This window comes from Diaphorina citri, unplaced genomic scaffold (assembly GCF_000475195.1).
Source record: "Diaphorina citri unplaced genomic scaffold, Diaci psyllid genome assembly version 1.1 scaffold1914, whole genome shotgun sequence".
NCBI classification, from domain to species: domain Eukaryota; kingdom Metazoa; phylum Arthropoda; class Insecta; order Hemiptera; family Psyllidae; genus Diaphorina; species Diaphorina citri.
In genome coordinates, this window is record NW_007379340.1 from 23,624 (window position 1) to 40,383 (window position 16,760).

General features: G+C 39.9%; 1 protein-coding gene across 1 annotated transcript in view; it reads left to right on the forward strand.

Annotated features, from left to right (window-relative positions):
* LOC103517637 (estrogen sulfotransferase) overlaps positions 1-16,760 on the forward strand; it is a 25,317-nt gene that overhangs the window by 4,413 nt on the left and 4,144 nt on the right. The window contains exons 4-5 of the mRNA XM_008482678.3: positions 1,368-1,507; positions 10,073-10,226. Of these exons, the coding sequence (XP_008480900.2) occupies positions 1,368-1,507; positions 10,073-10,226 (294 nt within the window). The remainder of the gene's footprint in view (positions 1-1,367; positions 1,508-10,072; positions 10,227-16,760) is intronic.

Sequence of the window (16,760 nt, forward strand, 5' to 3'; positions counted from 1 at the left end):
TTGGAATTTCACATAAGTAGGAGAGGGATTAATAGTTTAACAGGTCGGTAGGTCTGTAAGTTAGGACAAGAGGGAAGCTTACGTAATCCTATACGGGCCTCCACTTGTCGTAAGCCTCATACTCCTACCACATACCTGATTAACTGATAAAATAATTGAAAATTAAGAGAATAATTGAAAATGGTTAAATCGTAAAATCCAGAATAACTTTTCAGAAACTTAAATTAAAAGGAGAAAAAAAATTGACGGAACTTTGTCACATCCACCCAATATTATTATTCATCAAATTAGTGATTAGGTGGAGATGACAAACAACAATATTAAATTTAGAAAACTAATTAACTAAATTGAGTACCTTAGGTTTTTCTTTTTTCCTTTAGTAGATCGGCACCTTACCTTCAATCAAAACCCCTAGTTAGTGATTGAAAGAAGGCTCCTTTTAATACTGATTTATTTTATCTTCTCTTAATTTCCTTTATCTCTTTGATGCCTTGTAAGTCTAGATTTTTTAGGTAGGTAGGTAATTATTTAGTATTAGGTAAATATTTAAATCTTAAGTATACTTAGGTATGTCTTATATTATAAAAACTCTGTAAATAGACCAAAATAAATGTCCTATTATATCTAAAATAAATAAATAAATAAATTGTTTCAGACCAAAGAGCCCCAATACGTAACATACGAGAAGTTAGAGTCTGAATGTGGTGACAAGCTAGACAGCATGTTTGGTCTGAAAGATTGTCTCCTGAGGGTGCACCCAGGCCGTGTGGTGATACCTCCCAAGTTTAAGGAGATGGGGGAGTGATGTGATTTACAATATGGAGGTAAAGTAAAACTTACTAATACGAGTACCTTAGGTTCTTCTTTTTTCCTTTAGTAGATCGGCACCTTACCTTCAATCAAAACCCCTAGTTAGTGATTGAAAGAAGGCTCCTTTTAATACTGATTTTCGCCCCAATCCCCTTATTTTAAAGAATTTAAACCGCCTACATATTTCAAGTCAAGAAAATGTGTTTCAAGTTGTGTTTCAAGAAAATTTCAAGTCAAGAAAATGTGTGGTAAAAAATTAAAATCTACTTAGCCAGAGCATGTTTTGCTTGTGACGAGGCTAAAGCCCATTACCCACTACGCATACTTTCATAGGTTTGCCTTGCCTTTGGGGTCAATCTAATTTGAACAAAGGCCATTAAGAATTTTTGACCTTCCGTTGCTGATCTGTAATGTGACTTGCTCCAACTCAACCGATGTCTGTGATCTTTTTTCCGTTACGCAAGTTCAAGATTCTTGCTTGCCATTCCACCTTTCAAACATGCTTGAACGTATGTGGCAGGCATAACCCTTTTCGACTTCTTTTATGTTTTTACTAGGTGCGTCCCGATGACGTATGGTTGGTATCATTTCCCCGCACAGGCAGCACTTGGGCGCAGGAGATGGTCTGGCTCTTAGGACATGACTTGGACTATGAGGGTGCCAAGGTGTTCGGACAAATTCGGAACCCCCTCCTCGAGTAAGTCACCCATTCGTAGTTTTGTTATTTCTTAGTCACCCATTCGTAGTTTTGTTGTTTCTTAGTCACCCATTCGTAGATTTGTAGTCACCCATTCATAGATCCGAAGTCACCCATTCATATATTCGAAGTCACCCATTCGTAAACTCGTAGTCACCCATTTGTAGATTCGTATAAGCTTAACCCATCTTTTCGGGTATTTGCCCCTACACCTAACCCTCGAAGTGCTCGTAGTCACCCATTTGTACATTCGTATAAGCTTAACCCATCTTTTCGGGTAGTTGCCCCTACACCTAAGCCTCAAACTGGGCTTTTTGTGTACGGAATTAAGCTGAATAAGTCACCCATAGACAGCATAATCTCTTCTTTACCACCAGTTAACAAAGTCACTGAAGTTCAGCAACTTTGCGCGTGGTTAGTATCCCGATGGGTGATCATCTAAGGGATCGTGTGCTGCTCTCTTTTTCCGGCCCCATTAAGGCTGGATGAGATTAATGTGAGGAGGCAAATATAGCTTGTCACCAAAGGGAGAGAGTGAAACCCCTTTTGACTAAAAACCCTAGCAGTTAAACAGTGTTGTTATTACGTTAAACCTATTGAAAAAAAATCTACTTTACCCTAAAACTGCCGTCAAGTCTCGTGAATAAAAAAGTAAATGTGTATTCCATTTTTATTACTTAATACTGTCTCATAGTCACCCATTTGTAGTTGCCCCTACACCTAAGCCTCAAAGTGGGCTTTTTGTGTACGAAGTTAAGCTGAATAAGTCACCCATAGACAGCATAATCTCTTATTTACCACCAGTTAACAATAGTCACTGAAGTTCAGCAACTTTGCGCGTGGTTAGTATCCCGATGGGTGATCATCAAGGGATTGCGTGCTGCTCTCTTTTTCCGGCCCCAATAAGGCTGGATGAGATTAATGTGAGGAGGCAAATATAGCTTGTCACCAAAGGGAGAGAGTGAAACCCCTTTTGACTAAAAACCCTAGCTGAAGTTCAGCAACTTTGCGCGTGGTTAGTATCCCGATGGGTGATCATCTTAGGGATCGCGTACTGCTCTCTTTTTCCGGCCCCACTAAGGCTGGATGAGATTAATGTGAGGAGGCAAATATAGCTTGTCACCAAAGGGAGAGAGTAAAACCCCTTATGACTAAAAACCCTAGCAGTTAAACAGTGTTGTTATTACGTTAAACCTATCGAAAAAAATCTACTTTACCCTAAAATTGCCGTCAAGTCTCGTGAATAAAAAAGTAAATGTGTATTCCATATTTTTATTCTTAATACTGAAAAGTCCCTTTACTCCCCAGCAGTAGGCTACTACTATTATTGTGGTCAAATTCTCAAATTATATTGAGGATAAAATTCCATACCAAGGCTAAAGCCCAATACTCACTACGCATACTTTCATAGGTTTGCCTTGCCTTTGGGATCAATCTAATTTGAACAAAGGCCATTAAAAATTTTTGACCTTCCGTGGCTGATCTGTAATTGCTCCAACTCAACCGTATAATCGAAATTGGTCCGCCACACACTAAACTTTACGTTCGCTGAAGAGGACTGAACCCAGGACGTCCGTAGTCTAATACCTACCATTAGAGGGAGGCTGCATCATGTTAAATGATTAATCCATCTCTATACATACCTAGTACCTACCACACAAAGGTCGCAGTGATAACACTGTCTCTCAGGAGAGAAGCAACCATGCAGACACATGATAATACGTCTTAAAAAACTCACCTTTTTGAAATTGTGCACTGATTCCATTTAGACCGTTTATTGTTATGTTATTTATTATTATTCGAGAATGTTATTCTAATACCTTTTCGTTATACCCACTTGTAATAGTCGTTATAGAACTTGTACGGACTCAGGAAATGGTACAGGCTGATTCCCTCAGTTCGTACGATGGCCTTCTCTAAATCTTCCAGGGTTCCGTCTCCAGGGAGGGGTAGGTTTTTCCTCCTGGCCAACTCATACAGGGTGGAGTGGCGAGCGGCTCCGTCAAGATGGACGTGCAACTCGACCTGGGGGGCAAAAAGGAAATGAAGTTAATGTACCTAGGTGATAGAAAGTAATAAAAAAGGATTAGAAGATATGTTATTTGTTCCTAGTCGGAAAAAAGTAAACAATGATAAGTGATAATGATAACATAGTCAATATCGGTAAAGGTAAAAGTTTGTGGACATTACCTATAAGATTTGTGTGGGTAAAATAGGTCAATATTGAACAATGGGTGTGAAACTGTGAACATTGAACATTAGTTCACGTACCTACCATGTTAATTGATCATGTACCCCGTGTCATATTTCAAATCAAGAAAATGTGAGGTAAAAAATTAAAATCTACTTAGCTAGAGCATGTTTTGCTTGTGACGAGGCTAAATCCCAATACTCACTACGCATACTTTCATAGGTTTGCCTTGCCTTTGCGATCAATCTAATTTGAACAAAGGCCATTAAAAATGTTTGACCTTCCGTTGCTGATCTGTAATTGCTCCAACTCAACCGTATAATGGAAATCGGTCCGCCACACACTTTACGTTCGCTGAAGAGGACTGAACCAAGGACGTCCGTAGTCTAATACCTACCATTAGAGGGAGGCTGAATCATGTTAAATGATTTAATTTTCATCAGGCAACAAGCGGCTTGTCAAGCTGCCTATGCCTGATGTCTGTGATCTTTTTTTCCGCCACACAAGTTCAAGATTCTTGCTTGCCATTCCACCTTTCAAACATGCTTGAACGTATGTGGTAGGCATAACCCTATTCGACCTCTTTTATGTTTTTACTAGGTACGTCCCGATGACGTATGGTTGGTATCATTTCCCCGCACAGGCAGCACTTGGGCGCAGGAGATGGTCTGGCTCTTAGGACATGACTTGGCCGCCACACAAGTTCAAGATTCTTGCTTGCCATTCCACCTTTCAAACATGCTTGAACGTATGTGGCAGGCATAACCCTATTCGACCTCTTTTATGTTTTTACTAGGTGCGTCCCGATGACGTATGGTTGGTATCATTTCCCCGCACAGGCAGCACTTGGGCACAGGAGATGGTCCTACCCGTCTCCTCTTTTTACCTTCACCCTCCCACACAGCCCAAAGCCCAAGTGGGGCCCAGAAAAGTCACCAGATACCAAGCCTCGATAGTCACCTTTGTGGTAATTCTGGTGTTCTCGTGGTGACTAGAGGAGGAGAACTATCGATACTATCGATAGTTTTGACTATCGAACGCTATCGATAGTTCTCCTCCTCTTGTGGTGACCCAGCACCTAAATGAGAAGTATTGTGTGCCTTATCGCCCATCAGATGAGGAACATACAGCGGGATGGGCATGCTTCGACACAGACCACAAGCGTCTAATGTAGCAGTTGTTTCATTGCTACGAAATAAAAACGGCGATGTACCTAACTCTCTTTTGTTTTTAATAATAAAAAAAAATCTAATATTTAAAAATGAATGTGTGTGTTCGAACTTTATGCCTGGCCAAACCGCTCATCCGATTGCTATGAAACTTTGTCAACTTATTGCTTGCACTAAAAAGGCGGACATTTTGCTATATTTTAAAAAGGCGGGCGGACGGAGGACAAACGTATAGAAAGGAGGAATGTCCGCCGAAAAGCGGACGTCTGGTAAGCCTACTAACAGCTAAGATCCATCTCTATACATACCTACCACACAAAGGTCGCAGTGATAACACTCTCTGTCTCTCTCTCTCAGGAGAGGGGCAACCATGCAGACACATGATGATACGTCTTAAAAAACTCACCTTTTTGAAATTGTGCACTGATTCCATTTAGACCGTTTATTGTTATGTTATTTATTATTATTCGAGAAAAAAGAAGAAGGTAAAAATGAAATTGGACGTTCAAAAACAATGTCAGCAAAGAAACGAATTAACTTCAAGCCGAAAAAAGAAAAAAAAAATCCAATTTATCTAAAACGTGTCTTTCACTGCGAAAATTTTCAAAATCGAGAGAAAAAACGCTAACGATAGATCGACGAAAAAATCTTACAAGTTCATTACGTCTCAGTTGATCGTAGACTATTAAGACCAAACAAAAAAGTTGTAACACATTACGTCTTTCACTGCGAAAATTTTCAAAATCGAGAGAAAAAACGCTAACGGATAGATCGACGAAAAAATCTTACAAGTTCATTACGTCTCAGTTGATCGTAGACTATTAAGACCAAACAAAAAAGTTGTAACACATTAAGGATTCGAACCCCGGACCTTCTGCATGGCAGTTGGCAGGCAAGCGCGTTACCACTATTAATAGATTTGGTCAGAATAGGTGTTATTTAGCTTTGGTTTGAAGGGCAAAGGTTACGTTTTTAGTTCTTGCTGACCTGTACTGTTAATATTTATGTGTCTGATATGGTATGAGTAACTCCAGAGGCCCTGAGTAAGTTCTCCAAACTATTAATAGATGTCAGAAGTTGTCAAGCCAGTGGTGATGAATCCCTGAAGTTATTGGTGCTCGAATGCGTGATTGGTGCTCGAATGGGTGATTATCTGGGTGGCCTGCTTCTGGCTCTACCTGGCCCTTCTCAGACTGGTTGAGGTCAATGCGAGGAGGCATAGCTTGTCGTCGAATGGAGTCTAAAACCCCCATCATTAAAAGAGGGGTGATTATCTGGGTGGCCTGCTTCTGGCTTTACCTGGCCCTTCTCAGACTGGTTGAGGTCAATGCGAGGAGGCATAGCTTGTCGTCGAATGGAGTCTAAAACCCCCATCATTAAAAGATGCGTGATTGGTGCTCGAATGGGTCATTATCTGGGTGGCCTACTTCTGGCTCTACCTAGCCCTTCTCAGACTGGTTGAGGTCAATGCGAGGAGGCATAGTTTGTCGTCGAATGGAGTCTAAAACCCCCATCATTAAAAGACTTTTAACTGGAACTAGAAGGTAACCACTTGACGAGGTCAATGCCACGCTTTTCTCTGAACCACTTTTCTTCAGTTTTCTTGATCGTATCAGATGGTCAACTGTCCAGTCCAATTACAACGCAAAAACGTCACTTGGGAATTCTTCAGTTCACTGAACCACTTTTTGGGAACCACTTAACCACGACAAAAAATTTCCAGCCGGCCATTTGGAAGGATTATGACGGGCATAAATAATATTGAGGCCACGTGGGCAAGCCTATACGTAGAAGTTACAACACAAAAACGTCACTTGGGAATTCTCCAGTTCACTGAACCACTTTTTGGGAACCACTTAACAACGACAAAAAATTTCCAGCCGGCCATTTGGAAGGATTATGACGGGCATAAATAATATTGAGGCCACGTGGGCAAGCTTATACGTAGAAAACTTTTGTCAAACAACATGCACGTGGTTGTATTACCAGTCTTGAGTGCCTGTTAGGTCCTATAGTGTTCGGATACTTATTATTGTGAGGCTAGCCACTCACTATAAGGTATCAGTTAGGTATATAGACTTGATAGGTGGACCTTTTCAGGCGTACCTGTCAAGTCTACCTTATCGTGGCCACAACATGCACGTGGTTGTATTACCAGTCTTGAGTGCCTGTTAGGTCCTATAGGGCTCGGATTCTTATTGTGAGGCCAGCCACTCACTATAAGGTATCAGTTAGGTATATAGACTTGATAGGTGGACCTTTTCAGGCGTACCTGTCAAGTCTACCTTATCGTGGCGTGCTCATTAGGTATCAGGTAGACCTGACAGGCGGATCTGATCAGGTGTACCTGTCAGATATACATGATCGTGAGTGGCTGGCGTTGTATCTGGACATGTAACTGTCTGAGACTATGCGATCAATGCAATAGTATTGAGGGTAAAAAAAGAGAAACCCGTGTTTAGCTCGTAGCCATCAAACAACTGCTACATTAGACTCATGTGGTCTATGTCGTAGCATTCTCGTCACGTGCTTAGTTTTTCTGTCATATAGCGGATGGTTAGCTATGTTTAATTGCCTTGTCCTGAACCGCAGTCAACCATCGTGAGGACTTGTATATTTCTTCTTTAAAAACAGGGTCTTTGGGCTGTGGGGTTCTTCAGGCAAGTCAGTTGATACCTAAAGTTGGCCAAGCTGAGAAGAATTCAGCCTCTCGCAACTGAAGCACTGAAGAGTCCTTGGAAAAATTTCTGGTTTGCATCTCGTGATCAGCGAATGATCAGTGACCGCTCGGACTCAATTCTTGCTGGATATTTCGAAACGTATTATTTTTTAATACTCTGTCAAACAGAGTCATAGTTAACTAAATAAAGCTCAGTATTTAGTTTAACAGAGTCAAAAAACTCAATAAGATTATTTGAACAACGTTTTATCTCTTCAAATAACATTTATGACAGACTAGCAGGTCAATGGCCTCTAGATCTCGATCAGAAAAATCCCTGCGGTCTGTTATCGTCCCGAAATCGATGAGAGAAGGGGTACAGGATAGAAAGTCAGCCGTTCTGAGAACGAATCTTATCCGTTTAGGATAAAGATTGCCTCGGGTGCGAACCGAATCCGCGACGTAGCGGTCACAAGGCAGGCGCGCTACCATCCCAGCTAAATAGATTAGCTGAGACTGAGAAGCGAATTTCCTTCGAAGATTTTTGCCAATTTTGGTCAAAACTGAATAAACGATTGCAATATCTCACCATAACCATAATCTGAGCGCTTGGTAGTGCGCCAGGCTCACAAGGCAGGCACGCTACCATCCCAGCTAAATAGATTAGCTGAGACTGAGAAGCGAATTTCCTTCCAAGATTTTTGCCAATTTTGGTCAAAACTGATTAAACGATTTCAATATCTCACCATAACCATAATGTGAGCGCTTGGTAGTGCGCCAGGCCAAGTTCCTCCAGTAGGCACGCGTGTGATACAAAAACCGATTCGACAGGTTTTTCTCACCTTATTCATATTAGGTATATACCTACAAAAAAAAAAAAAAGATTGTACCTACCTACCTAGGAATCGCTTCCGCATTACTTCAAACTTAATTCTTTTATAGGCATATTCTTTTATATTCATATTCTTTTATATCCATGCCTATTAAAGAACGGAAAAGTGCAGTCAGAAAATTTCCGCCCTGGCCGAGAATCGAACCCAGCACCTCCAGGTTGAGAGTCAGTGTTCTTGACCACTCAGCCACAGAGGTGGGCGAAAATCGGCTCCTTCTGAAGATAAACTTTTGAAATTCAGGGCATAAGTTCATTATTACTACGCCACCTGCCTCGGTGGCGTAGTGGTCAAGACGCTCGCCTGGTAAACAGGAGGGCGTGGGTTCGATCCCAGCCGAGGTATGGAATTTTATCCTCAATTATTTGAGAATTTGACCACATAATAATGGAGCTCTATAAGGGTTAGGTGGTAGAGAACGCCTAAGGCGTTAACCTCGCCTAGTGGTTGCCTTCCACTCAAGAGTCTATTATTATTATTATTATTATTATTCCTCTCTTCTCATCCACAGATTGTCTACGTCGCTCGCAACCCGAAGGACGTGTGTGTCTCCTACTATCACTATTGTAAACTCATCCACCACCTCCAGGATCCTGAGGGCAAATACTTCGACGACTTCTGCGAGCTCTTCCTCCAGGGAAACGGTAAGATTTACGGATCTGATCAGGTGTACCTGTCAGATATACCTGATCGTGAGTGGCTGGCGTTGTATCTGGACATGTAGCAATCAATGCAATAGTCTTGAGGGTAAAAAAAGAGAAACCCGTGTTTAGTTCGTAGCCATTAAACAACTGCTACATTAGACTCATGTGGTCTGTGTCGTAGCATTCTCGTCACGTGCTTGGTTTTTCTGTCATATAGCGGATGGTTAGACATGTTTAATTGCCTTGTCCTGAACCGCAGTCAACCATCGTGAGGACTTGTATATTTCTTCTTTAAAAACAGGGTCTTTGGGGCTGTGGGGTTCTTCAGGCAAGTCAGTTGATGCCTAAAGTTGGCCAAGCTGAGAAGAATTCAGCCTCTCACAACTGAAGCACTGAAGAGTCCTTGGAAAGATTTCTGGTTTGCATCTCGTGATCAGCGAATGATCAGTGACCGCTCGGACTCAATTCTTGCTGGACATTTCGAAACGTATATATTATTTTTTAATACTCTGTCAAACAGAGTCATAGTTAACTAAATAATGCCCAGTATTTAGTTTAACAGAGTCAAATAACTCAATAAGATTATTTGAACAACGTTTTATCTCTTCAAATAACATTTATGACAGACTTGCAGGTCAATGGCCTCTAGATCTCGATCAGAAAAATCCCTGCGGTCTGTTATCGTCCCGAAATCGATGAGAGAAGGGGTACAGGATAGCACTAGCAGAAATCCGGAGCGAAGCGACGGGTTTCGGCTAGTGTATAATAAAATCTCTGCTTCTTTTCGTCTCCAGATTGACTGCTCTGGTGGCCAATGACCCCGGGGACTGGAAGAATGAGATCCCCAACAGCGTGGACTATGTGCATCGTTTTTGTTAAGCTACGCCGAGCAAGACCACTAAATGGATGAGTGACATGAACGGCCATGCCTTAAGGATTTACTAGCAGAAATCCAAAGCGAAGCGACGGGTTTCGGCTAGTGTATAATAAAATCTCTTCTTTTCGTCTCCAGATTGACTGCTCTGGTGGCCAATGACCCCGGGGACTGGAAGAATGAGATCCCCAACAGCGTGGACTATGTGCAAACCCTGGCATCACCCCGATTTATCAAAACCCATCTCCCTTACAGTCTACTGCCCAAACAGATAGCTACTGTTAAACCAAAGGTAAGTGAAGACGTAAACATTTATATTACCTACTCCACTTATAACTAACCAAACAAATCGCGACTCTCGATCTTCCTTACAGCGCTACAGCCCGAAGAAATAGCAACAGCTGTTTGTTTGGTGAGTGTTAAACCAAACCAAAGGTAAGGTGAAACCAAAGGTACCTAAGTGAAGAAGTGAACGTTTGCATTAAGTACTCACAAATCTAAACAATGAAATGCCAATAGCTAGGGTTACTAGACAAGAAATTTAAAAAGGAGCACATTTTGGCTAAAAAAGGAATTTCAATCAAAAGGAGGACGCAGAAAATAATCAACACAAAAACCACCAGTATAATTAATAAGTACCTAAGATGATTTTTTTTTTAAATTTATGTACAGTGTACCTACATACCTACCACCTATGTATTTATATATCTACTGAATGTACGTACATTGTACATGGACTTCATTGCACAAAAATTGCATTTATGCTTTTTAAAAGTTCGAGTCCTAAAGAAATAGCAACAGCTATTTGTTTGGTGAGTGTTAAACCAAACCAAAGGTAAGGTGAAACCAAAGGTAGGTAAGTGAAGAAGTGAACGTTTGCATTAAGTACTCACAAATCTAACCAATGAAATACCAACAGCTAGGGTTATCAGACAAGAAATTTAAAAAGGAGCACATTTTGGCTAAAAAAGGAGAATATTTCAATCAAAAAGAGGACGCAGAAAATAATCAACCCAAAAACTACCAGTATAATACGTAAGATGATTTTTTTTTTAATCTATGTACAGTGTACCTACATACCTACCACCTATTTATATATCTACTGAATGTACGTACATTGTACATGGACTTCATTGCACAAAAATTGCATTTATGCTTTTTAAAAGTTCGAGTCCTGACGTCCTCTTCTCAACAAAAAACGATACCTACATTACGTAATTTAGGTTTTTGAGGCCAAAATTTCGAAAAGGCGGACATTTTGCTATATCTTAAAAAGGCGGGCGGACGGAGGACAAACGTATAGAAAGGAGGAATGTCCGCCGAAAAGCGGACGTCTGGTAAGCCTACTAACAGCTAAGATCCATCTCTATACATACCTACCACACAAAGGTCGCAGTGATAACACTCTCTGTCTCTCTCTCTCAGGAGAGGGGCAACCATGCAGACACATGATGATACGTCTTAAAAAACTCACCTTTTTGAAATTGTGCACTGATTCCATTTAGACCGTTTATTGTTATGTTATTTATTATTATTCGAGAAAAAAGAAGAAGGTAAAAATGAAATTGGACGTTCAAAAACAATGTCAGCAAAGAAACGAATTAACTTCAAGCCGAAAAAAGAAAAAAAAAATCCAATTTATCTAAAACGTGTCTTTCACTGCGAAAATTTTCAAAATCGAGAGAAAAAACGCTAACGATAGATCGACGAAAAAATCTTACAAGTTCATTACGTCTCAGTTGATCGTAGACTATTAAGACCAAACAAAAAAGTTGTAACACATTACATAACTCATAAAAACGAATACCTTGATTCTAGGTAGAATTTTAAATGAAAGTATAAGAATAAAAATAATAATAAAACGATGAAAAATCAATTGAGTTTACATAGGTACAACAATTTTAGGTATTATCTGAAATACGACACAGTTTTGAATTTGATAAGGTGGATCAGCAAGACTTAGAATGGTAGATAATTTTTTTTTGAGTGATAGGTAGAATTGTAAATTGTAAATGAATCTTAGCGGTTGTAGGTCCCAGTGATTCATAAAATTTGCCGGAGATATGCTAAGGCACAGGCAAATTGGACAGATAGCAGAATAGTCTTTCTTTTTTTTTATCCTGCTCAAGGAGGATTAGAAAGTTCTCCTGCTCCAGCAGTCAAAAGAAGGGCAGTCTATTAGGTATAGGTACCCCTTATCGGCTTATCAGCTACTTTCAAACTTGTAAAACAGGAGATTTCAGAGAAAAAGCTCCAGTGCTATAGAAAAAGCTCCAGTGCTCCAGAGTGCTCAAGACACCTTGGCAAATTAAGTCTCCAGCTCTCTAGTATCAATTCCAGCAAAATGGATGTGACTCTACCATCGAAATTTAATTTGACTCTGTATTTTCCTTCTAAAAGTAGGTGTACTCGTATATATCCGGAAGAATTTACAGTTGAAACAACTAAAGAAAAGTAACACATTACATAACTCATAAAAACGAATACCTTGATTCTAGGTAGAATTTTAAATGAAAGTATAAGAATAAAAATAATAATAAAACGATGAAAAATCAATTGAGTTTACATAGGTACAACAATTTTAGGTATTATCTGAAATACGACACAGTTTTGAATTTGATAAGGTGGATCAGCAAGACTTAGAATGGTAGAAAGATAATTTTCTAACTGCGAGAGTAGGTAATAGAGGGGATGATAGAAGGCACTAATATAGTTGGAAGGCCACCCCTCGACTACATAAAGCAGATCATGAGAGACATGAACGTAACAACATACTACGACCTGAAGAGAAAAGCAGAAGATCGAGAATCATGGCGTACTGCTGCAAACCAGCCCCTCGGCTGTTAACCAATGATGAGAAGCAGAAGATCGAGAATCATGGCGTACCTGCAAACCAGCCCCTCGGCTGTTAACCAATGATGATGACTCGTATATCTATCCCATTTGTGCCCTTTACCTCTGAAAAATCTGAAAATAATATGCGGTAACAACACACTACGACCTGAAAAGGAAAGTAGAAGATCGAGAATCATGGCGTACTGCTGCAAACCAGCCCCTCGGCTGTTAACCAATGATGATGATGACGAGCTACTAGTTTTCTCTCAAAGACTGTTTATAGTTACCTGTTTCTTTGTTTCAGTGTTTCTTGCTATGCGTTTATGAGACTTTGGGATTGGTAAGTATTCCCTCTCACCCCTATATACCTACTGTGATTTAAATCCGAAATAGGACCTTACCACCTTACCAAACCTTCTACCGATAGGATAGGAGTGGTAGGACATTTTTCGATTTTCCTTCGGATTGCAAATTACTTCTTTAGGACTCTCAGGAGTTTCCCAACCTGGATACGCAAATAGGGTAAGTGTACCATTTATTCGCCCACCTAAAAAGCGTACCTTCTACCGATAGGATATGAGTGGAAGGACATTTTTCGATTTTCCTTAGGATTACAAATTCCCTACTTCTTTAGGACTCTCAGGAGTTTCCCAACCTGGATACGCAAATAGGGTAAGTGTACCATTTATTCGCCCACCTAAAAAGCGTACCGGTATTTGTTTTTTGGTAAAATTGTACTATAACCAAGAGCTGTAAAGGTTGGTATTGGCAATAAGAAATAGAGATCGAATTTGGTTTCAAAGATAATTTTTTTTTTGAGTGATAGGTAGAATTGTAAATTGTAAATGAATCTTAGCGGTTGTAGGTCCCAGTGATTCATAAAATTTGCCGGAGATATGCTAAGGCACAGGCAAAGTGGACAGATAGCAGAATAGTCTTTCTTTTTTTTATCCTGCTCAAGGAGGATTAGAAAGTTCTCTTGCTCCAGCAGTCAAAAAAAGGGCAGTCTGTTAGGTAGGTACCCCTTATCAGCTACTTTCAAACTTGTAAAACAGGAGATTTCAGAGAAAAAGCTCCAGCGCTCCAGAGTGCTGAAGACACCTTGGCAAATTAAGTCTCCAGCTCTCTAGTATCAATTCCAGCAAAATGGATGTGACTCTACCAACGAAATTTAATTTGACTCTGTATTTTCCTTCTAAAAATAGGTGTACTCCTATATCCGGAAGAATTTACAGTTGAAACAACTAAAGAAAAGAAGAGCTACACTGATTGGACACTTACTAAGACACGGAACACTAACTGCGAGAGTAATAGAGGGGATGATAGAAGGCACTAATACAGTTGGAAGGCCACCCCTCGACTACATAAAGCAGATCATGAGAGACATGAACGTGACGACATACTACGACCTGAAGAGGAAAGCAGAAGATCGAGAATCATGGCGTACTGCTGCAAACCAGCCCCCTCGGCTGTTAACCAATGATGATGACTCGTATATCTATCCCATTTGTGCCCTTTACCTCTGAAAAATCTGAAAATAATATGCGGTGTTCCCACTACCTACGGTCAAAGATCCACCGTCCACGGTCCCTGCGGGTCACAGCTCATCTCGCACAGTCCTGATATTATTAACTTCCATGTTGTATTGTACTGATCTTAATTAATCAAGCAAGTCTCACTCACCTGTTGATTGGGCTCAGTTACATAACCTATTGTATAACACTGTGTTACGCTCTCAGTTCTTACTGACCTGACCTCCTAAAGTACCTAGCTAAAGTTATGACTGATATGGTATGAGTAACTCCAGAGGCCCTGAGTAAGTTCTCCAGTTATCTGTTGTACTCTTCAGTTGTCCAATCTATTAATAGATTTGGTCAGAATAGGTGTCATTTAGCTTTGGTTTGGAGGCCAAAGGTTACGTTTTTAGTTTTTGCTGACCTGTAATGCTAAAGTTATGTGTCTGATATGGTATGAGTAACTCCAGAGGCCCTGAGTAAGTTCTCCAGTTATCTGTTGTACTCTTCAGTTGTCCAATCTATTAATTGATTTGGTCAGAATAGGTGTCATTTAGCTTTGGTTTGGAGGCCAAAGGTTACGTTTTTAGTTCTTGCTGACCTGTACTGCTAAAGTTATGTGTCTGGGTATGAGTAACTCCAGAGGCCCTGAGTAAGTTCTCCAGTTATCTGTTGTACTCTTCAGTTGTCCAATCTATTTTTTTTTTTTTTTAAGATGAGTGTTCCACCGCCATTTTCATTTCGTAGCAATGAAACAACTGCTACATTAGACGCTTGTGGCCTGTGTCGTAGCATGCCCATCCCGTAGTATGCCTCTCATCAGATGGGCGAGAAGAGACACAATATAATTCCCATTTAGGTGCTGGGTCAACACGAGAACACCAGAAAGTAACCCGTTGAAATATTTGCAATCGAAAAACGAGTTTAATTTTTGTCGATGGTGGGACTCGAACCCGGGACCTTCTGCATGGCAGTTGGCAGGCAAGCGCGTTACCACTATTAATAGATTTGGTCAGAATAGGTGTTATTTAGCTTTGGTTTGAAGGCCAAAGGTTACGTTTTTAGTTCTTGCTGACCTGTACTGTCAATATAGTTATGTGTCTGATATGGTATGAGTAACTCCAGAGGCCCTGAGTAAGTTCTCCAAACTATTAATAGATGTCAGAAGTTGTCAAGCCATCTCGATATTTCTCAGCCAGACCGACCAAAGTCTGTCAGTTAGACTGAGCGTGAGTAGCGTACATAATTATCATCAATTCCTTTGCATTAATAAACAACATACATACCATAGTTTGAGATTTTGAGAAATACCTACATATACATTGCAAGGAAAAGAAAATCACCAAAGTATAGGTAGGTACCTAAATATTGTACATAAAATAATTGGACTTTAATATACGATTATAAGATTTATAAGTATGAATAAGATATGTTTAATTCTAGGCATATACCTAATTAGGTAAATTTAACTAAATATAATAATTGACATAATAGACAGGTATAGGAATAATAATAGACAGGTAAAGCACCAAATACCTATGCCAGTAACCACTACGGAGATCGTAGCTGGGTTTTTAAAAAACAACACAAAATTTATTTCTCCAAAAATTATAATTATTATTGTAAATAAAAAGAAATAATAAAAGAAGCAATTAATAATTAATAAAATACTCGAGAAACACCAAATGCACCATGCAATGGTAGGGAAAAGACCACTGGTAGGGAAAAAACAATGGTAGGGAAAAAAACAACACAAAATTTACTTTTCACCAAAACATTTAAATATTATTTAAATAAAAGAAATAATAAAGAGACAATACATAATTAAATAAAATATACCAGAGAACACAAATGCACCATGCCAATCGTTAGGGGAGAGAGACGCGTGCTACCGAGTCCTTGCTTAGAAGACGACAGCAAGATCAGCAAGTTAACCGTGTCATTCCCCAATCCTTACGAGTTGGCTCCCCGGGAGGACAAATTGGTATATACTCCAAGATGTTAGTTAGTGGTAGAGGGGCTATGTTTTTGGTGTCCAAAAGTTTCTTACATTTGGATAATGTGTTTTCCTTAAAACTAAACTTAAGCAACAGAAGGGTACAATAACTTCCAACACAGTTATATTTCCAATGACATTATGGTCACTAACTTAATAGAAGTTTGCTACTTTTGGATAGCTGATTGAATTTTCAGGTCATCCAAGCTTAAAATTCGCAATTCCAATCACTGAATTGTAAGATTTACTTTTGGTAAATTTACAACGACATTATTCAAATAAGCGCAACACCTGCTTCCGTGAGACATCTGAGAGCTTAAGTTTTGGCTTATGCATATCAATTCCCTTGACACCTTCCAATAAGACCACCAACCCTTTAAGTCCCTAGTTTAACCCACTTCAAGGTCGAGTTTCCGCGTCCGATCCCAGAAATACTATAAACTACAATGTTAGCTCTGAAGAACCGAACATCGATGCGTCT